The sequence below is a fragment of the Podarcis raffonei genome, chromosome 4, assembly GCF_027172205.1.
Source record: "Podarcis raffonei isolate rPodRaf1 chromosome 4, rPodRaf1.pri, whole genome shotgun sequence".
Classification (NCBI taxonomy): Eukaryota; Metazoa; Chordata; class Lepidosauria; order Squamata; family Lacertidae; genus Podarcis; species Podarcis raffonei.
This window is the reverse complement of record NC_070605.1, coordinates 84,886,916-84,911,265: the sequence shown is the minus strand read 5'-3', so window position 1 is coordinate 84,911,265 and position 24,350 is coordinate 84,886,916. Positions and strand designations below refer to the sequence as shown.

The 24,350-nt window shown below is 41.5% G+C and overlaps 1 protein-coding gene across 2 annotated transcripts in view; it reads left to right on the top strand.

Annotated features, from left to right (window-relative positions):
• The window catches only part of PCCA (propionyl-CoA carboxylase subunit alpha), a 219,414-nt gene that overhangs the window by 138,543 nt on the left and 56,521 nt on the right, over positions 1 to 24,350 (top strand). For both annotated transcript variants that reach the window (XM_053384482.1, XM_053384481.1), the window contains exon 20: positions 16,467 to 16,565. In XM_053384482.1, the coding sequence (XP_053240457.1) occupies positions 16,467 to 16,565 (99 nt within the window). The remainder of the gene's footprint in view (positions 1 to 16,466; positions 16,566 to 24,350) is intronic.

The window sequence follows — 24,350 nt, the reverse complement described above, 5'->3', positions numbered from 1 at the left end:
TATATTTGGAATACTGCATACAGTTCTGGTTGCCCCATCTCGTAAAAGAATACTGTAGAGCTAGAAAAGATGCAGGAAATGGAAATTAGAACCATGAAAGGACCGGGGCACAATGTCTACAGTAAAAGGATAAAGCATTGGGGGATTTTAAGGTTTGGTGGAGGGAAGGTAAATTAGTGGGGCATGACAGGGGTTTTCATAGTTACGAATGTTTTGGATAAAGCAATTAGAGACTTGCTTCCCTCTCTTAGACCTTCTAAGCCTGGGATAGTATGGGATCATTGCCTTAAAGAAAGAGTGGCTAACCTGTGGCCCTTGAGTTTTTGCTGATAGGAGTTGTAGTCCAGCAACATCTGGAGAGTGGCAGTGATTGCCCACCCCAAAGAGTCTAGCTTCAGCATACCCAAAAGACTGCCCACTTACGTAAGGAACCCACCTGGTAGCTGAGATGAAAGCCCTTCTCCAGGTGTATTGCCAGCACAGAGCAGGTAGATAGTGATGGCAGAACATTCTTCTATGTTTCATTCCCAACTATGGAGCTTCCCAAGGGAGATTGCCCTGACACCTTTGCTGTTACCTTTTATGTGTCAAGCAAAATCTTCCCTATTCATTCAGACCTTGAATAAATTAACCACCCCACTTTATTTTCTTTGGATCCCCACACCTCAAATATATATATTTAACTGTTTCCACATGAGGTCTTTTCCTGCTCCTTCTGGCTGTAAAATTGTTTACCTGCCCTGTAAGAGGTCCTGCGTATTTCAGTCGATCAATGTTTCTCAGAGATACGCTAACATAGCTTGAAATTTGGATGTGTACACTTTTATATTAATGGCAGATAAAATAACATTCAAAATACATTTCCACAAATTAAAGTCACCTTTCAAATGAAACATGCATTTTCATCATGCATGATGACATCAGCATAGACAGATAATGGCCATTGCGCACCTGATACATCAAACATTGCATGTAGAGCTGAATTCAGTGCTTTTCAGTTGAGGCTTTAGACATTCAGCAACAAATGAGTGATAAATCATAATGGGACAAGACTGCATGAGGAACATGTTTGGGTCAGGTTTTAGAAAACAACACACACCCCTTCATTTTCAGCCGTACCAATGTTTCAGCTAACTTGGGAATTTGGTCAAATGACCAGTTATACAAATGAACCCATTTCTTTCTTGCTGGAGCCACTCATGCTGGCCTTCTGTTCATAGCTTTGAAACTACATGTGGGTGCAAGTGAGTGAGTATGTGTGGCCACATTGTGTTGTTGTTTTTGTGGTACAGGGATCTGCTTTCAAGTTACTGAACAGCAACAGCGTCAGTGTGTGTGTGTGTGTGAGAGAGAGAGAGAGAGAGAGAGAGAAAGAGAGAGAGAGAAATCAATATTGTGTGATAATTGGGATCAGCAAGACATATGTAGTTGACTTCCCTTGGTTGTCTGGAAGTGAGATGGCAGAGGGCAGCAATGGCTACCATGCTTTCTCTAATTTTGTGTTATTCCATACTCCTATAGCAGCCATTTTGTGACTGGTGCCCACAGTACTTTCTCAAAACATGTCTGCTGGTCAAAAAAGGAAAGTTTTGTGCTAGCTTCTGACTACAATATGATTTATAATAATCCCATAGCATGCTGCTACAGAGGCTTCTTCTTTCCTCTTCTGCGTGCAGTCCTTGAACACCATCTGACGGTGGAGAACAGGGAATAATGCAGGTACCTATTATGCAAAGCGACATTAAGGTCCTGTTTGCACATCACGTAAAGGAGAAACGTTTGTGTTTGAACCAAGGATTGTGATTTGATTTGTTCCACTCCAAACAAGCTATGATCTGTAACCTAGGTTCGTTTTTGGTTTGGTGATTGTGGTTGGTTTGAATAAAAGAAGCCAGAGTCCCCACTTTGGATGTAATGTCAGACTAGGCGCATAGTTTGTTTCTTTGGCACACTAGCAGGGAGGAACAAAGCGGCCAAGATCAACAGGTTTACCGAAAATCCATTAACTATTGTTTACCATAGTGAACTGGACCACTGTCTGGTGAATAGAAAGAATCGCAGTTGCCAGGGTGTGGCTGGGGGCGGCGGTGAGTGGAGGCTGGGGTACAAAATGAATGCTCTAGGCACAGTCCATTTAGAAAACATTCTGCACAAACGTTGCTGAAATTAATGGGAGCAGCACATAGGCGTATGAGGTGGATTGAGACCATTTATTTTTAAGACCGACAAGATAACTGTGAGCTCCTTTTGCTGGCATAGCAGCAGTAGTTATCTTTATCAGCATGTTGAGTGCTGTATGGAGAGGCTAGACATGAATCAACAGAAATAGTAGTTAGCTCTGTGTGTCCTGTTTGCTGCCACTTCATTTTTAGCTGATTTATTTGATTTGAGCACATGCGATGTGCTGGATTACTTCCTTTTGCATCAGCACCTCTGAAATTCAGGCTTAGTGGGGAGATTTCTAGGAGCAATGCTGCCCAGGCTTGCTTTCTTCGCTCCAAATTTCATTGCCTTTCTCAGGGCAAGACAGGCTTATTAACATGACTTTAATATGGCTCTTAATGCTCTATAAGAAAAAAGAAAAGAAAATAACGCCGCTGTAGTGGCTAGATGTGACTAACTGTTTTGATGTAGTCTTTTCAAAAGACTAGACCAGAGCTTCCCTTTTTGAAATGTGTAAAGCAGTATAGACACAGCTTCTCAGATGGATCTAATTAGTCCTTCATAGGGGCTGGATGTCCGTTTGTTGCAGCTGAATTCTCATTTCACTCACCCATAACTAGAAACACCTCGCTTCAAACACATTTCTTCAAAGAAAGAAGGGTTTAGGGTTCCATGTTTTACTGCTTTTTGATGTCTGTTTCCCTTTAACAGAGAAGACCTTATGTTTATACAACTGTTGTTATTAAGGAAACATAGCTTTGTTCAGAAGAATTCATTTTGTATCCGTATTTGACTGTTTGTAAGAGTGGAAGATCTTGCTACTCTAGACTGTGCGGGTAAGCTTACATGTCCCTCATACAATAAGCTCATTTACTAGAAAGACAAGTCGTCTTACAGTATCTGGATGAGAAGAAAGATTAAACAGTGCAGATTTTAGGGCTTATAAAACTTGAAGAAGCAGTATTTTTAAACGTAATTTTAGTATCACTATGCATTAAAGGTGAGATCTCTACCCAGTTAGGCAATATGAACATTTGAAACTACCTTGTTTCTAGTCCGATCTAATCTAATATTATAGCTTCAGATCTCTAGAGCCTCTAGGGTCTTTCCCACCCACCCTGTCACGTAGAAGTCACTGAGGATTGTACCTGGGACCTTCTGAATACTAAGCATGTGCTCTCACACGATGCTCTATAGCCCCCTTTCTCATAGTTCTAAGTTTTGTGTTGGTGGAGCTTTTAAGATCCAAAGTGTATGTGATGGTGGCAGACTGGTGTTGTTGAACATCCATCTACCTTGTTCATGGGCAAAGGAAGGTGAGGTGGGGTGGAATGTAAATGAAAGGAGAAAAGAGTGTCAATGGCCTGGAGGTACTGAAACTTCCCACCTCTCAACTTCCGTGGACTATCTCCCAATGTCTTCTAACCTCAGCTGGGCAGGTGCGAACATGGGGGAAGGGTCAGATTCCCTGTCCCTTGTGGTTCCTCAGTTGCTCCTTGCTCATCAACACTTTCCGTGCAAGTGTGGAAGATCTGCATTTAAAGTTTTTCTGGTCTAGTACCATAGCATAGTTTGGCTTGAATGTCAGGATGTGTATCAAGATTTGTGCCCATTTTTATCCCAGGATTCCTTGGTTTCCCAACAGAAGTTCACCCGTTTTGCCACAACAGTGGTACCTCGGGTTAAGTACTTAATCGTTTCGGAGGTCCGTTCTTAACCTGAAACTGTTCTTAACCTGAAGCACCACTTTAGCTAATGGGGCCTCCTGCTGCCGCCGTGCTGCCGGAGCACAATTTGTGTTCTCATCCTGAAGCAAAGTTAACCTGAGGTACTATTTCTGGGTTAGCGGAGTCTGTAACCTGAAGCGTACGTAACCTGAAGCGTACCACAAGGTACCACTGTAATTGAAGTCTAATGCTTCTGGGTACTAAACGTAAGAAGAAGAAAAATTCTGAAAATTACGGAAAATCTGGTATTCCATAATATAATCTAATATTTGGTATGACATTGTGCCTCCTTGTTTTTCATTAGGCACAGTGTAAAATAAAATGAAATGATTTTACAGGAGCATTTCTGAAGTTCTCTTTTTAGTCTTTTTCAATACTAGAAACATCACTTTTCTTTGGGACATCAAAGCTCATTCTCTTAAAATAATATCCGCTTCATGAGTAGAACACCTTCTGGTTCACACAAAGAACTGCAAAGCTAAAATACAGTCACATGTCCACACTTTGTTTTAAAAGAAGCCTTCCCTTAGCAGAAGCATTCTTCAACCTTGCTAACTCATATAGCTAATGTGAGAGAACAGGAAATGGTGCAGCAACCGCCTTCACTTGCTAAATATAAAGGAGCATAAGGAGAGCCCTTGGAAGAGCTCTACTGGATCCGATTAATGGTGCATCTAATCTTCAACATGACCTCGTCAGCCAGATGTTTCCAGGAACACAATGAAGACACCCCCATTGTTTCCCCCCAGCAACCAGTAATTTTCAAGCATCTCTCTAATAATTTTATTCATGTTTTTGTACACAGCCCTGGACTCTTCTGAGAAACATTTTAAATAAAATAAGAACGATCCATCAATTTGAAAGGTTAACTAGTTCTTTAGGACTGAAGAGTTGGTCTTGCCTTCTTTCTGCCTCATCCAAGGAGAAAGAATGGCGCTTTGTGGATGTTAGAAGAGTTGTCAGTTTTCTGTTTTGGAGAAGAAAACACACTTGAATCTTGTTAAGTGCAGAAGAAGAGCACTGCTAGATTATGCCAATGGCCCAACTAGACCAGCATCCTGTCCTCACAATAGCCAACAGGTTGCCCATGTGAAGCCTGTAAACAGGAGCTGAGTGCAACTGCACCCTTTTTGCTTCTGATTCCTAGCAACCGGCGTTTAGAAGCATAATGCTTCTGACAGTGGAGAGAGAACATAACCATCATGCCTAATAGCCACTGATTGCATATCTGATGGCCAGCTTTCTTGGAGTTCCAGGGTTTCCACTTCCACAGTGATTAATTGGATGAGTGATTGGATTAGTTTGGCTTATTAGTACCAGGGTCATTTCCCACCAAAAGACATTACAATTCATTCCTCGAGGAGTTCTGCTGCTTCCACAGCTTTAGGACAAGCAGTTCTCTGAAGATCGGCGCATACATTCATTAGCACCATTGTCTTCTCTAATGCAGCCTTTGGTTAATGTGTTTTCCAAAAAGCAAAGACCACACCGGGCTGGAATCACTGGGGAAAGGAAATTGAACTTAGCATAGTATTTTAATTCTGGGTGGGGAAAGTCTTTCCATCTCACTCATGCTATACTATGTATGTATGTATGTTAAAGTCAGTCTGTGATCACTGTGGAGTTTAGGAAGGGGGTCTGAACCCAGAAACCTGGTATTGCTGATGTAAGCACATACACACAGAACAGACAGCAGCTACACACCCGAAGAAACCCACACATAAACCCACATGCCTGCCCCCTGCACACGCGCGCACACACACACGGGTTGCAGATAATGAACAAGGGAAGGGACAGCTATCCTGGTACTAGGATACAGTTTCTCACTCTTCCCACGCACAAATCATCACCTGGTGAGCCACGCAAGGGAGTGCTCTGTATCCTGATCTTGGTGCCGGGATGGGCAGAGAGGCTTCAACATTGCGGCCCCACCCCAATGATAAAGATGATCTGGTGGGTGGGCGCAAGCAGCGGTCTCTGTCCCAATCCTGTATGTGTCGTCCCCCCCCCCCGGAAGTTATTGCCAAGCACTTTGAAAGTGCTCCCGCAGTGAGGAAGCAGCATTGAATAGTATTGGTAAAAAGTTAAACTTGCCACTGCCAAATTGCCAAGGGGGTGGAGTCTTGAATAGGTCACAAAAATCTCTTGAAGGGCTAAATATGTCCCACAGGTCAGATACCCCAGACTTGTACCATTGGGGTTTTTTTGTATTTTATTTATACTTCTTTTAAAGCTAGGGAGCTTTCTTCCAGGCTGTAATTGGGATGCCTTTTTGCCTTGTTTCAAACTAATCTGTTTACTCTGATTAATCATGTAAAAGGTGTATCCTTATTTGATTTTTGATTATGTTCTGCCCAGCTGTATGTCACATACAGAGTGGCCAAGTTTCTTAGCTGCACAGAAACTTAAGAAGGCACATTGATGAAAACGGGGCAAACTGTAAAGTGATTTATGTGAATTAATTATTGCAGTATTACAGCTTCCCTATATATAGTTAAGGGACGCGGGTGGCGCTGTGGGTTAAACCACAGAGCCTAGGGCTTGCCGATCAGAAGGTGGGCGGTTCGATTCCCCGCAACAAGGTGAACTCCCATTGTTCAGTCCCTGCTCCTGCCAACCTAGCAGTTCGAAAGCACGTCAAAGTGCAAGTAGATAAATAGGTACCACTCCGGTGGGAAGGTAAACGGTGTTTCCGTGTGTTGCTCTTGTTCGCCAGAAGCGGCTTAGTCATGCTGGCCACACAACCCAGAAGCTGTCTGCGGACAAAGGCTGGCTCCCTCAGCCTATAGAGCGAGATGAGCGCGCAACCCCAGAGTCGGTCATGACTGGACCTAATGGTCAGGGGACCCTTTACCTTTATATATAGTTATTCAGCAAATAGCAGTTGTGAGTTTTTTCATGGTAGCTTTGTATGTTCGCTGCTGATTGCACAGTAAAACTTGATTTTCTGTGAAACAAGTGAATGTATGCAGCCTAGCTATACTATGCATGTTAAAGTCAGTCTGTGATAACTGTGGAGTTTAGGAAGGGGGTCTGAACCCAAAAACCTGCTATTGCTGATATAAGCACATACTCTTACCTGAGTAAAAGTTTGATGTATTCACTTTTTAAGAGCAGCATATACTGTACCAAATTTGTGCTGCACCCATGGTCTTCTGCATCTTAGGCAATATTTTTTAGGATTGTCAACCTTAGTGAAAATTGCAAGTGAGCATTGCCGATCAGATCTAGCACTCAAAGCAATTTAATCCAGCCCCAGCATATGTAGCAGAGTTTTCTTTAAGGTATGGTCAAATAAATTGCTTTTAATGTTATTTCTCTCTGGATTTTGTATGTAACGGCCCAGCTGTTTCATAAATGTAAAGTCCTTAAATGTGATGGGCAACATGTCTATTACAGAGTCTAACAATCCATGAGCAATTTGGTCGTATGGCAGAAATGTTCTTTTAGCTCTCAGACTATTGTTGGAACAATAGAATATCTTCTAGAACTACAAGAGTTGTCCGCCCTTGATCTATATTGGTCTCAAATGTCATTTGGCAATGAGAAACTCAGATCAGTTCTTCGTGAGCAAAATAAATCACTTTTTTCACTTTTTTCACTTTTTTCTACAAATCACCAGCAGTTCAGTGCAGTGTCCTGGGAGTTTTCCATTTAAAAAGAAGAAATAAGTAGTGAAAATAGCATACCCTTGACTTACCAGAGAGCATTACTATTACAAAGAAAATAATAATGAGTTGTCAGCAGCCAGTGTGATTGCATTTGCTGTTTTGGAGAAATATTAAATGAGAAGTATTACCTACAAATGAAGCATTTTAAGAGAGTTTCAGCTACATCAATGTAGAAACAAAACAAAAACAGGATATAGTTTGTAGATGGTTTCACCCTGTGATATACCCTGAATATTCATCATTATCCAGAAGCGGGTAGGAAGAGAGTAGTGAGTCAATAAAATATTGCTCTGAAACATTAAATATAACATTATAGCCGGCAATTCTTTATCGGGATGAATTGATAGCAAAAAAGTAACTAATAGGCTAGATCAAAAGAAGTGTCAGGAATTAATGTAGAGAAGAAGAAAGCAAAAGAGACAAATAATAGAGTAGGTGGTAAGTGGAGGATTAGCATAAGTATAAGGAGTAATTTTTTCTGGGTCAGATGAAAAGAAATAGAGAATAAGTGTTATACGAGGTGTAGGGAGTAGCTTCAGGATTAAAATGACACCTATTTAAGGGTCATACAAAATCTAGGAGTTGGGCATGATTTGTGTTATCTGTCATTATCCGTAGACCTTCTTAATAGTTCTACTGAAATAGTAGCACTAAAATTTGCCTAATGGGCTCTTAAAACATATTTCAGCACTGTTTGTTAGGAATGATTCAACTTCTTTTTTCTTCTTGTGGTAACCCTGTAAAGTTTGCTATAATTTCTATTTAACCAATGGAGGCTTAAGAATCACATTGACCATTGTCACCAAGAGTATGTTTTTTGATGGCAGACATTTGAACTGGAGTGTCCTGTGTTCGTATTCTTCATTTTGTTTGCATAATGCTTCCTGTGTACTTGTTGTTGTTTAGTTGTTTAGTCATTTAGTCGTGTCCGACTCTTCGTGACCCCATGGACCAGAGCACCCCAGGCACTCCTGTCTTCCACTGCCTCCCGCAGTTTGGTCAAACTCATGCTGGTAGCCTTGAGAACACTATCCAGCCATCTCGTCCTCTGTCGTCCCCTTCTCCTTGTGCCCTCCATCTTTCCCAGCATCATGGTCTTTTCCAGGGAGTCTTCTCTTCTCATCTGATGGTGGCCAAAGTATTGGAGCCTCAGCTTCACGATCTGTCCTTCCAGTGAGCACTCAGGGCTGATTTCCTTCAGAATGGAGAGGTTTGATCTTCTTGCAGTCTCAAGAGTCTCCTCCAGCACCATAATTCAAAAGCATCAATTCTTCGGCAGTCGGCCTTCTTTATGGTCCAGCTCTCACTTCCATACATCACTACTGGGAAAACCATAGTTTTAACTATACGGACCTTTGTTAGCAATGTGATGTCTCTGCTTTTTAAGATGTTAGCAATGTGATGTCTCTGCTTTTTAAGATGCTGTCTAGGTTTATTATTGCTTCTGTGTACTTACTAGAATTAAATGCATTGTGCCTATTGACTCTGTTTGGTTGCAAGTCTCCTCGGTGAGATAGAGTGGTGGAGGGGGAAAAATTCAGACTGAAAGTACATTAAAAGCAGAGGAACACTTCTCATTTAGTAACTAGCTTCATCTGGAAACATTAATCTATAAGCAAAAAGCAGCATTCAGTTTAGAGCTGTGACATATGGTTTAGAAAATGTAAAGTAGCAAAACCAAAGAAATGCAAGTGAGCAATTCCTGGGATCTGTTGCCAGAACAGTAGTCTTATTTTTGTGCTTCCACTTGATGCACTGAAAGGAACTGAGATTTTTGCGAAAGTGAGAGGGCACCAGCCTAGAAACACGGAAATAAAGCAGATGTTCTTATTTTGAAGTTCAGGAAATGGGATCCTACAAAATTATTGCTACACTTTATATCAGAGAATTGCACTGTTATAGGGATTGTCTGGAAGTGCTACATTTGCCACCGTCAGTTACTTGGGTAAAAGAGTGGTATATAAGTATGAATATGACTGAGATCCAAAGAGCTTCTTGGGATATATAAAGGCTTTTAAATTCTAGTGAAGTTTTTGACTTCTGGCAGCGAGTGTGGGAGGGAGAGCGGGTAGGTGCTGTTGGCTGAGAAAAATCAGAATAAAACCTCCTTGGACTCATGGGCTGTCCCCCTCTTCTCTTCAGCTACTCATCAACTTTAATCATTAATTAGACCTCTTAACGAGTCACTGCCAATGCCCGTGTTGGGAGCAGAAATTACTTTTGTTACTTGGCTACTTTTTCCATTTACTTTGTAGGATTTGTAGAATTTTAAATACATGGAACAGACTGTATCATTTCTTTCTGCACTATCCAAACAGTCTTTCCTACAATTGTTTCAGGGATTATGTTCCAAAAACTCTGGGTAGAGGCATCAAAAATTGACCCATCACCTCCCTACTTCCTATATCAAAGCTTTTTGAAATGAATATGAACAAGACATGAATACAATAGGATCAACTTATTTCTGTGTCACTTAGTTTTAGTAGTGTATTTTGTGAACCTTCTCATTATCACTTTTAATATTTGACCCGTATAATAGTCCCAAACCACAAGTTTCAATTTTCAATCGAGCACCTGCAATTTATTACCTGAAATTCCTAGTTGATGCCATGATGATTTTCTGAATTTCAGAGTTCTGGAGTTCTGTCAGTTGCAAATTAAGGACTGATCTGTCAGTTGTTTCTTTCGTAAACTATATTGAGGCTATAGTCCTTTGCATACTTTTATTTTTAAATAAAAATCTTCACCTTTGTATACGGCTATGGGCAGAAACAGGAATGACTTAGCATGGGATGATTCAGCATCTTGCCTAAACTTTCTTGCAAACACTCCAGAAACTCAGATCCCTTTTCTTTCTCTAGGAGACGGTACAGACTGTGATACCTGTTTTTGGATGCCAGAGTGGCTATCCCTTAAACATATGCCATGGGAACAAGTAGCTACTGCTGAGTTTCCAAGCTGTCAGCTGAATCCTTATTTATTCTGTCTTCTCCCTATGAAATGGTAACCAAGAATAGTTTACGGGAAGGAACAACAGGATATACAGGAAGAAAGTTCAGAAGTCACAATACAATCAACTTGTCAATCAGAACACCTACATTGCAGGAAACAGATCAAACCTTAAATTCCTCTTATATATGCCACATGACTATTTTTTAATCTATCTTTACACATGCATGTTTTATTTATTCTAAAGGTCTGATCTGGGCTCTTTATAGCCATAGTTGGAGTGAACATTTCACAGCCAGGCACTACTACTGGGAAAGACTTGCTGTTTGCAATGGAAAATTCTAACTTAAGCAGAGAGCAAGCAACACACTTCTCCTTAGATCTTAATGGGTGAGAGCAGGAATATGAAACCTGTTGCTCTCCAGATGTTGTTAGAATACAACTCCCACCATCCCGGCTGGGACTAATAGGAGTTGGAGTTCAGCAGCTTCTGGAAAGCCACAGGTTCCCCACCTATGGGTTCAGTACTTTTCACAGCGCTAGACTGTGTCATCAGATCTACGACAGACTCCTACGCATCAGGTTTGTAGCTAGCCTCGTGCCATGTTTGAAGCATTTTGTCTGAGTCGTCTTAATAACCGTTTTGCCCTGGCATCTAGTACATACTAAAGACTGAGCCACATGAGATACCCTTGTGCCAGTTCAGCTTGATGCTTACTTTGGCAGTAAAAAGACCATTTCACAGTTCATAAAAGTAGCATTCACTTTGTTTTAGCACCTTGATGCAGAACCTTCTCCCCTGTGTAAAGCATATCTCTTTCTCTGGCTCCCTCTCTCCCTCTTGCCTCCCCTCTTCTCTCTCTCTTTTTAGTAATACATTGTGTGTGGAATGTTTTGTAATGAATAGATGACCCTTAGTCAGCTTCTTTCATGTCTTCAACAATGAAAGATTAACTAGATTTTAGTCATTTGCCATTGATGTTTTGCCCTTTCATATCAGATAAAACCAGTCAGCAATGAATAGTTTTTATAAAATATTTCCCCCCACATTGATTCATGCTAGGTACTTTGATGTGTTTAACCTTCAATAGATTTAATTATATTAGTAGCAGATAAAGCGCTAATGTGGAAATATTTTCATAAGCTCTTTGGAACATTGAGTTTTCCTACTTACGTAAATGCAGAGGAAAAGGTGTGTACACCCTGGAAGTGTTTGGCAGCAGAGTAGGATTACCTACTTCCTTTCCCATTAAGCAAATACAATTTCCTAATTGGGACCACGTTGATGATATGCCTATGATGACATTGCTTACTATGAAATTGCTGTTGGCACCTGTTTAAAGACCTTAAAAAATAGTCAGCCAAAAATACTCAAAATTCTTTCACTAACAAGACAATAGTCATCATGAACTTTGACACCCTTAATAAACCCTGCAGAATAGCATGCATCAGTTTGGATCCAGACTTCCCTCGTGTTGGTGGGAGAATTCCTGGAGCAGAGTTTCATGGAGATGATGGGACACTCCTGCCAGAACAAGGGGGAGAGGTAACATTTGCCAATTTCCACTCCCCCCTGCAGTCCCCCTCACCACCTCCCACAGTGTTTCAGAAGGCTCCCAAACATTCAGAAAGGAGGACACTGGGCCTGCAGGGAGAGAGGGTAATTGTCATGGCTCAGCCAGAGGATTCCTTATCAGTAGATGGCTAAGCCCCCACTACTTAGCAGAGTCCAGGACCCAACTAGATCTGGGAATTCTTGGGACTCTCAGACAAGATGGCCAGGGGATCATCTGTGCAGCAGGAGAGCTCATCCTCAGAAGCTGAGGTGCAACAGGCCCTGGGTCCATGTGAGCGATGGTGCCTTAAATGGCAGAAAGAAACACCACCCCATAACATGAACATTTTAAACAGTCAGCAAGAAGAGCACGGGAAGAATTGTATCACTTGTCTTAAAATCAAGATGGCTAACTTAATTGTCAAACAAAGTAGTTTTGTTGGCAGTGATGTGCTGTTCTAAATCTCTAATACATTTGCAGCTGATTGGAATCCAAATAACAGCTACAATTTTGATTCAGCTAAATAAGAGACTATCCAGCTGAATCCAAAAGTAACAGTAGGTATTAGCTTTATTTGGACCAACAAAAATATCACAGAGTAAGCAAGCTGACTACTTCAGGGGTCTTCGAATGGATGAACAAGACCATCTACATTTTTTGACTTTGAATGTGCACTTTGAATGTTTGAAGGTGAAATATTCATGTTTCGATTTCAATTCTGCTGAACAGACGATATTATTTCCCCTTTCTAACATTAGGAAATATTTGAGTTGTGCAGAACCACTACAGATATTTGCATGCATCTCTGTCACATAAAGAAACTGCAATGATAATAATGTGAACGTCTGCTTTATGTATACTATCATAGTTATTGGCTGCCTATTCTGTACTTGCAAAAAGCTTTCAAAAAATTGAAAGCGATGCTGGTACGGAGTATAGTGTTATGTATATGAAAAAAGCGCATTTGAAGCAGAAGTCTAGCAATTCAAAACATCTTCTGGTTTCATTCATGGCAGGTAAAAGGCTGCCTTGATGACACTTGGAGCAAATGAGTTTCTCTCCTACAGTCATGTACTGAATAAAGCACTTGATCTAGTTTGGTGGAAAAGGGCAAGATCTATAAATAGGTAACCGAGCTTTCCTCAGGATATGTAATTCATGGACTGGGTCTCACTCTTGGGGTCTTTTTTTAGAAGTAAGTGCAAATATGAACAAAAGGAAAGTTTTCAAAAAAGAGAGAAAAAGAATGATCTTTTAATGAGATTGAAACCCCAGGTACTTGAACTTCCTTTTGAGGTTGTACCAATAATCGCTTTCAAGCTATTTAAAACTGACCTTACATTTATCTGCAAGAGAGAAATGCGTGACCTTTTTTCGTGAAAGTGGTACCATTTTTCTGTCAACAAATGAAAGCAAATAATGCATTTTGCCATTGTAGCTAGGTTTGATATCAATATTCCCTTCATATAAACTTTTATCATTTCCAGCTTGGCAGGCTCAACTTGCAGTCCTTCCTTCCTTTTTATTGCCTTTGCCATTCTATTCTAGTATAACCCAGCATGCTACTGCTTCAGACTTTTTCTCTTTCCCAACTTCTAATGCACCATTTATACTTCTCCAGTAATGCAAATTGATGTCAGGCATACTGTAGTCAGCGTTACATTGAGAAGGACACTCCAAATGCATACATACATACATACATACATACATAGAACTGGAACTGAATTGGGTCACCTGGCTGGACCGTGGGCCATTTTAGAATCATAGAATTGTAGAGTTGGAAGAGACCTTGAGGGTCATCTAGTCCAATCCCCTGCAATGAAGGAATCTTAGCTAAAGCATATAGCCATACAACCTCTGCTTAGAAACCTCCAAGGAAGGAGAGTCCACTACTTCCTGAGGGAGTCTGTTCCACTGTCGAACAGCTGTCAGAATGTTTTCCTGATGTTTAGTTGGAACCTTCTTTTTGTTACTTGAAGTCATTGGTTTGTGTCCTCCCCTCCAGAGCAGGAGAAAACAGGCTGGTCCCGTCTTCCATGCGACACCCCTTGAGATATTTGAAGGTGGCTATCATATCTCCTCTCAGTCTCCTCTTTTCCAGCCTAAACATACCCAGCTCCTTCAACTGTTTCTCATAAGGCTTGGTTTCCAGACTCTTTTTCTTAAAAGGAAGATTTTGGTTTTATGGTATTACCCTGAGATTCGCTGCTTCACAGCTGGAATGCCTAATTCAATTACTGCATCAAATAAATTTCATAAGAGCCTGCAGAAGCAGGTCAATGGCTTAGTAGCCCAGCATCCGATGGCCCGCCAGATGCCTGTGGGAAGGCAGGAAATGAGGACAACCACATACAACTGGTATTCAGAGGCATAATGCCTCTGACCGTGGAGGTAGAACATAGCCATTGTGGCTAGTGGCCGTTGATAGCCTATTCCTCCAAGAGTTTGTCTGATACTCTTTTAAAGCCACCCAGGTGTCTTAGTATTTATATTTAGTATTTAAGATCACACTCTCAAGTAGCCAACTCAGTGCATCTATGCCAACATAATCAGGAACACTGAGAAAGAAGCTGGTCCATGCAGATCTTGTATGATGCCCAGGGTGTGAGTCTTGTTAGAATAAACTTATAAACTGAAAAATAAAATTAAAAAACTTAGCCCTCCTGGACCTAGGGCAAGTATACCTGGATGCCCCTTTGTCCCGCATAGGCCTGCAAGGAAGGGAGGTATTGGCGTATTCAGGTGAGATCTTAAGTTTTATGAATCATATCTGTCTATCTGATTATGATGCAGCCTATACAGAAAACAACCACCATTGTTCGTTGGATGAATAAAAAAAAAGAGGAAACACTGTGGATGAGCAGGTTACATTCTAGTAGGCCATTGACAGTCCACTAATAAGTATTTGATAAGATCTAAAGCTTTGGACCCAGTTATTGAGGCTTCATTGGTAACATTAAGTAAATGGTCCAAAGTGCTTAATCCGGGTTTATCATTGTTCACTCCCCCCCCCCCCATTTTTAATGATTATTTCACATTTGGAGGAGATTGTAGAAAGCAGATCAGGCCTAGCATAGCTTTTTTCAAATATGTGATAAGAGATGGGAGGTGCTTAAATTTTAGGGAGAATCCCCCTATCATGAGGAGGAGATGAACTTCTCTGATTTCATTTTTATCATTCTGAATTTAAGGATAGGTGCTATGCCTACTAAATTTCCATAGTTGGAAAAGTTGGTATAGAAGGGAAAGGTATTGAAAGTATTTTTGCTTTAAGTAATACCCCATACTATATCATACAATGAATTTAATGATAAATTGAGATGCAATCTTTCTTCATGGATGATAGTTCCCAGTTGGCACCCATGTGCCTGCCCTGAACTGCTTATGGAGCTGCAGCACTGAAGTTGGCAAATTTTTATTTCGTTAGTTTTCTCCAGTAAGTGCTTTTATTAATCTGCAAATTTTTTAAATAAGTATTTCCAGATCATACAGGCTGGAGGAGAAAATGGATGGATGGATCCTGGTAAAAAAAAAAAGTGTATTTTTGAGTTGAATCTTAGAAAACTAAATGGATTTTCCATTTTCTTTGAATTCATAGTGTAAGGAAATATTGCTGAAGTTTAACACTTGTACCCTGTGCTGTATAAAATAACAGCTTTTTCAAACACAAATCATAATTTAAATTGCTATGATATTTTAATTCTGTGATCCTATATTTTTTGTATTTCCAGTAACTAAAAATATGAGTTTCTTGGGTGGGTATGGGGAGAATGGGGCACTGACAGTTTTTTTGTAGGGAGTTTGCTTTCTAGATAAAAGTTATTTCTTTGCATGTTATTAAAGAAATAGCTTTGTGAGTCTTTTCATAGGAACGTATATGGTTCTGCAGGTAAGTAGTTACTAAAGGAGGAACACAACAGAAATATAAAAGTTTGAATGGATGTTGAGATAAGTACTGGCTTATTTTAAGAAAACCATGTGAAAGGCCTTCATTAAACTGTAGAAAAAAAGTTCTTGTTTGGTCCTTGGAGAGCATATTATATGCAAGGCCTCTCATGTGGGTTGCCAAGTGTCAGTAGAATTCATACGCGTTGCTTGTCTAATTACTGTAAATGTAGCATGTCCAGATACGGTTTAAAAGTTGGATGGGCGTTTGCTACTTCGTGAAAATTACTTACAGCCCTCCACAGGCAGCTGTTCACAGGTCCTTCACCTCTTCCCCAGAGATGCCAAGAAGACTCTGTTGTTAGACCTTGTCTTTTGTGGCAGGAGCAGTAAACATGACAGGTTGCTTGGGAGCCATCTGTTTTAATATGGTTGCTCCTTTGTATGCAGTAATGAACTTGAGATCTGTTTCTTGTCTGGCTTTATCGTAACAGTTTTCTTTGGTGTCACAACAGGTGGACGTCGACGGGATAAAACTTAGTGTGACTGGGGAGTGGAACTTGGCTTCAGCCCTGCTGTCTGTCAATGTAAATGGTGTTCAGAGGACTATACAGGTAAACATTCTTCTGCTACTGCTTTTTAAATACCTTTTGTAGATCTGGAAATTTGGCTGCATTCCAGAATATATTTGCACATTCTTAACTTGCATTGAAGGCAGTGTGGGGAATCTTGCACTGTTGCTATTTAGTTTGTATTTGCTGAGATCCATATGCACGTAGGAGGAGTATTTCCATGCACCATGTCACATTTTGTCTGATGGTTAAATCTTTTTGGATAATTTTTGAAGTCCTGGTAATTTATAAATTGAAATCCTGAGAATCTTATGATGGTAGACTTATGATTCACCTTTTAGGAAGCAGCTATCTTTCCCCAGAGGACTGACTCACACCCACACTCTCTTCAGACTCAGTACATGTTCTGCCCACCTAATTAATGCTCCATTAAGCAATAATTAAGAAAGATCTCCCATGATGGATTGTTATTGTTAGGCCTTTCCTACCCACCATAGTGATGGGTGAGATCTCCTCAGTTAATTTTCAGATAGGGTCTACAATTACTGGTGTCATCGGAGAATCCTTGTCCTGGAGGCGGGAGGACTTCTTTGGGACTAAAATGTTAAACTGACTCACTGTTATATCCTAATGTTAAATAGTGGCAATTGGGGAACCCAAGTTACAGGGCACAAGTTTACACTATTAGCAGCAATATGGCTTAAAATCGTCCATATTTATATGAATTCATGTAATTGATATGTATGTCTGTCATCACTAAATATGCAAAGGAGCATCATACCCATAAGAACCAATCTACCATATTCACTTTATTAAAATAACTTGGTCTAATAGGTAAGGTGTGTAAGCAGCTTAAGATGCTTCTCATTGCCCTGTTGGCCTGAAGATGCTTCCCTGTTAGTGAATATTATGGTTCTAATAGTGGGAGAGCAAGGACTGATTTATATGCTGGAAATAACTAATAGTCTGATGAGAACAAACGCTATGGAACCCTACTAAAGCACCTCTTAAAGGTAAAGGTAAAGGGACCCCTGACCATTAGGTCCAGTCGTGGCCGACTCTGGGGTTGCAGCACTCATCTTGCTTTAATGGCCGAGGGAGCCGGCGTACAGCTTCCGGGTCATGTGGCCAGCATGACTAAGCTGTTTCTGGCGAACCAGAGCAATGCACTGAAACGCCGTTTACCTTCCCGCTGGAGCGGTACCTATTTATCTACTTGCACTTTGACGTGCTTTCGAACTGCTAGGTTGGCAAGAGCTGGGACCGAGCAACGGGAGCTCACCCCGTCGCGGGGATTTGAACCGCCGATCTTCTGATCGGCAAGCTCTAGGCTCTGTGGTTTAACCCACAGCACCACCCGCGTCCAAAGCACCTCTTAGCTGTCCCCTTATTTTTATTTTATTGTGTTAGTTATTGCATATTATTATGATCTTTCCTGCTCATGGAGATATCCCTATAGAACTTGACAAAACTGTGCTCCCCTCTTCAGTGTGGTGGTGTGTGCACCCAGCAGTACAGCTGGATGCGAGAGAATGAGAGGACTGTGTGCATATCTCCATATTCCCCATCCGTCGCTTCTACTCTACCCAGGCAAGCTATATGAGCTCCACGGTTTGCCTGATTTTCCTGAGTAGAGAGGAAGAGCTGTCTGAGAATATAGGAGGAGTGCCAGGGTGGGCATCTTTTGTGCCCACCGGGGAATTTGACAGAGCTCTCTTCAAGCTTAAGGGACGTTCTTGCACGTGGGCACTGTGCCTGCTTGGGGAAGGGCCACGCCAAAGTTTGAGAGAGTCCTGGACAAAGTGATCTCTGGCGATACCCCCTCCTCTGTTTTTGGATTCTCTCCTTGTTTGTAACCACCAAGTAAGCCAAACACTCTAAGCTCCAAGTATAAGAACCAGCAAGTGACTGAGTCTAGCTGCAATTTAATTTCCTGTAATAATGTGGAGTGATGCTGCATCAAGGGCATTGTGGGAATATGGTAGCTAGACCCAGCTGTCCAATTCTGCTCAGGCTTTTTTTAATGGGGGCCCAGGGCAGACCTCAGCTGTGGGCCCTGCTGGGACACGTGGTCCCTGACAGCTGCCCAAGGATGCCAGGTGCTGGTTCTTGCCCTGTCGGGCCTAATCAGTTTTAGTAATATACATTTTTTTTAGGCACTGGAAGAAATGTTGGGCATAACACTCCCAAAGTTAATCACTTCTGCAAAGTTAATACTTAAAAAATCCTTGGCTGAATTGTGCTTATTGTTTGAAGCAAAAACATTTGCAACATTGTTAGTCACTGTCACTCTCATCTGACTGCCCCGAAATAATGTTTTCATTGTTCTCTTCAGCTGTAAAAATATGATCATATCGTTGTCATTCTAGGTAATTCTAGGTAATTACCAGGCTGATTATTACTGCCTACTTTCCAGCTCCGATGAGATGTAGAAAAGCCCATTGACTGAGTCTTTGGGTCATTTCCCCACATCACTGTAATGTAGTTATTCCTCTTTTAAATGACGCTTCTGTAATTTGCTGCTGCACTCTTCAGAGGAGTGGGATTTGAAAATAGTTTTTTTCAGAAGAGAATGATAGGACAATTCATTCTTGCATAGGTCAAGAATCATGTACAAGTGTTTCTTGTTGAGGCTCTCTAAATCTACTCCACTGTTGAGGCTCTCTAAATCTACTCCACTGTTGAGGCTCTCTAAATCTAGAAGAAATTGGTTTGAATTTCAGATGAAAACCTATGAGAACAAGCACTGCAATAAGGGTTTGCATCTAACCATTTAACCTCACTTGTATATCAATTAAAGAAAAACCTGCAGTGAGGTATAGGTTTACTAAATCAAATTTTATGTTCATTGTATTCTTTAGCATAATTGTTGCATGGAATTACGAATGAACATATTTCTGCTTTCAGTTTCCTTAGGCTGTCAGTGTCAGTTCTGTGCCTTTTGAAATTGGGGCAGCATCTTCGTATCTACTTGCCCATCCAGACATATCCTAGCAGAATCATCTGAAATCACTGTGTGCAGCTGGGCCACAAGATAATAAATTAAGGCCCAGTAGAAGAGGTGCAGGGACGCGGGTGGCGCTGTGGGTTAAACCACAGAGCCTAGGGCTTGCCAATCAGAAGGTCAGCGGTTTGAATCCCTGCGACGGGCTGAGCTCCCATTGCTCGGTCCCTGCTCCTGCCAACCTAGCAGTTTGAAAGCACACCAGTGCAAGTAGATAAATAGGTACCACTCCGGCGGGAAGGTAAACGGCATTTCCGTGCGCTGCTCTGGTTCGCCAGAAGCGGCTTAGTCATGCTGGCCACATGATCCGGAAGCTGTACGTGGGCTCCCTTGGCCAATAAAGCGAGATGAGCGCCGCAACCCCAGAGTCGGCCACGACTAGACCTAATGGTCAGGGGTCCCTTTACCTAGAAGAGGTGCATCCCATGCTGTCCTATGGAAGACAGTAATACTGCTACAACACTCCTCCTTCTGTTACCACCAAAGCAAACTTTCCCTCTCTCAGGTTCTCACCTTGAGTGTCATAGGTCTTCCTTCCTTCCTTCCTTCCTTCCTTCCTTCCTTCCTTCCTTCCTTCCTTTCTTTCTTCCTGCCCTACTGTACAAATTCGGATGCTGTGTCGCAAATTATACTAAACAAAATTTACCAAGAGCAAAGATGGAAAGGTCAGCATTGCTTGTATAGCAAGAGCTGCCAAATAATTGGCACTTTGCAGCTGCTCCATAATCAGCATTTCTTGTATGCTCATTAAGTACATCATACTTTTCCATTCACACCTTGAAGTGTTCTGATTTTTGCATTTCAGATAATGTGTGTTGATTAGGGCACTCAACAAGTTTAGAGGAGTCATAAATCCTGTTGAAATAGGCCTATGCTAGCTGTTACAAATATCTGGATTCTTTTCAACAACTGCAGTGTTTTCCAGATAAGAATCTATTAGCGGAATCTGATGCCAAGGTTTCTAAGCCACACAATGTAGCCTCAGCTCCAGAAGAGCCTTAAAAACATTGAATGAATTAAAGTATGCAATCTGAATGTGAAACTGCCCCTGAAATCAAAAGCATTGTTCCTGGGTAGGCTTCTTTGGGCGCTTGCCAAAGGCCACAACCTGCAGGGACCCTGCTGTCAATCTCCAGAGCTTACTGGTCCTGCTGCAACACCTCCTTATTGTCCCTGCCTATTCATAGAATCATAGAGTTGGAAGGGATCTTGGAAGGGAATTCATAGAGTTGGAAGGGATCTTGAGGATCTTCTGATCCAGCCTCCTGCAATGCAGGAATATGCAGGTGGCCCATATGGGGATCAAATATGCAACCTTGGCATTATTAGCACCATGCTCTAACCAACTGAACTAACCAGTAGTGCACTTTCTCTCTCGCTCTATTTTTAATAATAATATTTTTAATTGTCCAAACAACACTAACAGCAGCAGCAACAAAATAACATCTAATAAAAGCAGGGGGTGGGTTGGTGGTAGGCAGTTTAAACAAACAAACAAACAAACAAAAAACACACACAAAACACTGTGTACCACAATACATTGAAATTTATCTTCAGTTACAGGTAGTAAGCGCTAAAGTCCTGACATGGTCTTCCAGGTGATTTGGAGGATGTTTCTGCCTCCTGTTCAGGGTTAGAAATTCCCATTGTTCTAGGCACATTTTGCGACAGGGAATCTCATTAGTGCGAGCTCTGGGTGCAGTACTGCGCCTAAGATTTCAGATTAAAACTGCAGAGTAGAAGGAAAGGAGGATCTGCTTCCCCCACTTCCAGCCACTCTTGGAAGACCGGAGAAGAGACCCTCTTACGAATATTAGGGGGGTGGGCAGGCAGGAGAAGGACTAGACCATGTGAAAAATGAACATAATACTTTAGCTGCAGTTCATTCCTTTTCAGCTTTGCATTCTTGTTATATAAAAAAAAGTGTGCCTAGACATTCTGTTGTTGCGCCCATAACCTAGGTTTAAGGTGCCATGTAGGGCCTAGATTTCATATCTCAGTTTCTAACACTGTTCCTGTTCACTCACCCTCTCTGAGTATGCGAGTAGTAACAAGTGCAAAGAGATGAGCAGCTTCTGCTTCCCTTGGGCTTTCCCTCTGGAGCCAGCATTGTATGAACTAGTGCATCAGGGGACCATATTTGCATTGCAGGGTCTCGGGTTTGCATGGGAGACACCTGCTTATTGGGTTCTATCCCTTTTGAGCACCCAGGGCAGGGATATGTGGCTGGTTGACTTGCATGTCTCTTCTCTCTCCTTCATCCTTCAGTTTAGTCCCTGCCTCCACTAAAGCACATATCGTTTTCCTCTTTGTTTTTCTTTCTCTCCTTCCTTAGCTTCTTATATTTCTCTTTTCCCCATCTCTCATTTATTCATTTTTTAAATAACAAGGACCTGTTGCCTTATCTCCTTCCTCTCCCCCCCTTCTTTCTCCTACTCCCAACCTACCCTGACTGGAAAATGGCTCCTACTAGTAAGTAGTTCACAAAACCAGAAGAAAAAACCCCAGTCAGTGCTGCTGACTAGTTTGCAGAACCTGGGGTGGTGGTGGTGGTGAAATCAATGACAAGATGTTTAATGTGGGAGAAGGTCATTCCATTAAAAAAAATAGATTCAATTTTGACAGCTTATCAAGTATTCTGTACCTGTTTGTTTTGGCATACGGTTGCTTCATTGTAAGCAGCTGGTACTTTGTTCTCCTTTGCTGTTTCCAAAACTTGATTGTGTTTCTCCCAGTCTGTGGGGAAAAGTGTATATTCCTGTTTCCCTTATAAACATAAATGTCAGGATTTTTGTATGAAATTTTGTTTCCCATATTTTCCACTCCATTAATCATTTTAGTTGAAATATGTCAAGACTTGGCACATTCTCCTTTGTTTCCTGTGGTTGTAAAGATTGGAGTGCCACTAAATGACCCATCAGCTGAGAAAAAGAGATTTCGAAGAAGGTGTTGCTTCATAAAGTGTTGCTATAGATCATGGATAGGCAAACTAAGGCCCGGGGGCCAGATCCGGCCCAATCACCTTCTAAATCCGGCCCGCAGACTGTCCAGGAATCAGCATGTTTTTACAGAATGTGCCCTTTTATTTAAAATACATCTCTGGGTTATTTGTGGGCCCTGCCTGGTGTTTTTACATGAGTAGAATGTGTGTTTTATTTAAAATGCATCTCTGGGTTATTTGTGGGGCATAGGAATTTGTTCTTTTTTCAAAATATAGTTGGGCCCCACACAAGGTTTGAGGGACAGTGGACCGACCCCCTGCTGAAAAGGTCTGCTGACCCCTGCTATAGAGGATGTCTAGAATGAAGACTTGCTGTCAGTAAACATTGCTTTGTACAGAGCAGATTTTCTGTGCTGCAGATCTTTAAAATATTTTAGGTAACATACATAGCTTTGCAATTATTCTATTTGCCTGTGTGTTTAGAACTTCATAGATGTAACCGGTACCTGTTCCTCCACCTTACTTTATCTAAACACAGCTTTAAGCACCTGTGCTTTTCAAATTTTTCACTGCTACCAATTCACAGATTGTTTTTGAGACCTCCTTGTAGCTCATGGGTGTAGACTTAGGCATGAGATGGACACCGAGTAGAGTCAGGATTCACTATTATGTATATAAGGGAACACTGATATTTACACTGGGATCTTGAAGGTGCTCGTTGATAGTTTGTGGAGACTCAAGAGACACTGGCACTGACAGCAGCTTCTAAGTGGCTTTCATTTACTTGAGGCCAAATTCCTTAAACCTCCACCCCAGCCAAATTCTCCCACATCCCAGTCCAGCGGCTAGGGACAAACTGCCTCCGGGTTGTACTTCTGGCTGCTTGGTTGATTTGGCTAACTTAAAAACCCTACTTGTCTAACCTTCCTCTGCTAAGACTCTAAGGCAGCCTCTCAGACTAACACCAGCTTCCATCTTAGGATCTTCACCAGACAACTATTAATATGACACAGGATATTAATATTCTCTGGGGGGTTTTCTACACACCCTTCATTAACTCCCTTTATTACCACTCCTCAGCTGACCAATGTCAACTGTGTTCCTCACCATCAGTTAACTCCCAACTGAGTAGGGCCTCCAGCCAGTCTGTTGTCACCCAGACCTATTAGACTGAATCTGCCTGTTCCAGGTAATAAATTGCCAAAGTGACGGTCTCTTTCTCCACTCTGAACTTTTCCCCAAGCAGTTATGGCCAGTGGTATAGTAGGCCTCAGACATGGACAAACACAAAGGTCACATACTGTTTTTCCCTTCAAACGTGAACATAAACAGACATCTATATAACATTTCCCTACAAGGCTTTATGCTTTTTCAGGTTAATTACAGAAAGCGATGTTCCTGTAGTTTTAAGTATTGAAATTTGGCATGGGGGAATTCAGGTTCAAATCCTTGGAAAGTTGTGAAACTCGTTGCTATCTCTCTGCATAATCTACCTGGCAGGGTTATGGTGAGACTAAAATACCATGTGGAAAATAAGGAACTAACAATTAAAATACCATATGTCAAAACTTCTCAAAGAACATTTGCCGTTCATGACTTTTGCAGTCCAATTTACTGTTAATATATTCTATGCTAGTCTCTGCCCTCTTAATGGTTTGTTGTGTGAAAACAGAAGGATCAGGCTTCTTGCTTTGAATATGAGCGATTTTTCATCTTTGTTTCAAAGTGGAGGTGAACCTACTTTTTATAAGAATGTTAATCTTGTAGGGGAAGTGTAAATGAGGATCTTCAGAATTACTGCTGCTACTGCACCTCCCTGCTCAGGTGTGCTGGCTTGCCCCCCCCCAATTGAGCGGGCTGGTGCGTGCATCCTTGAAAATTG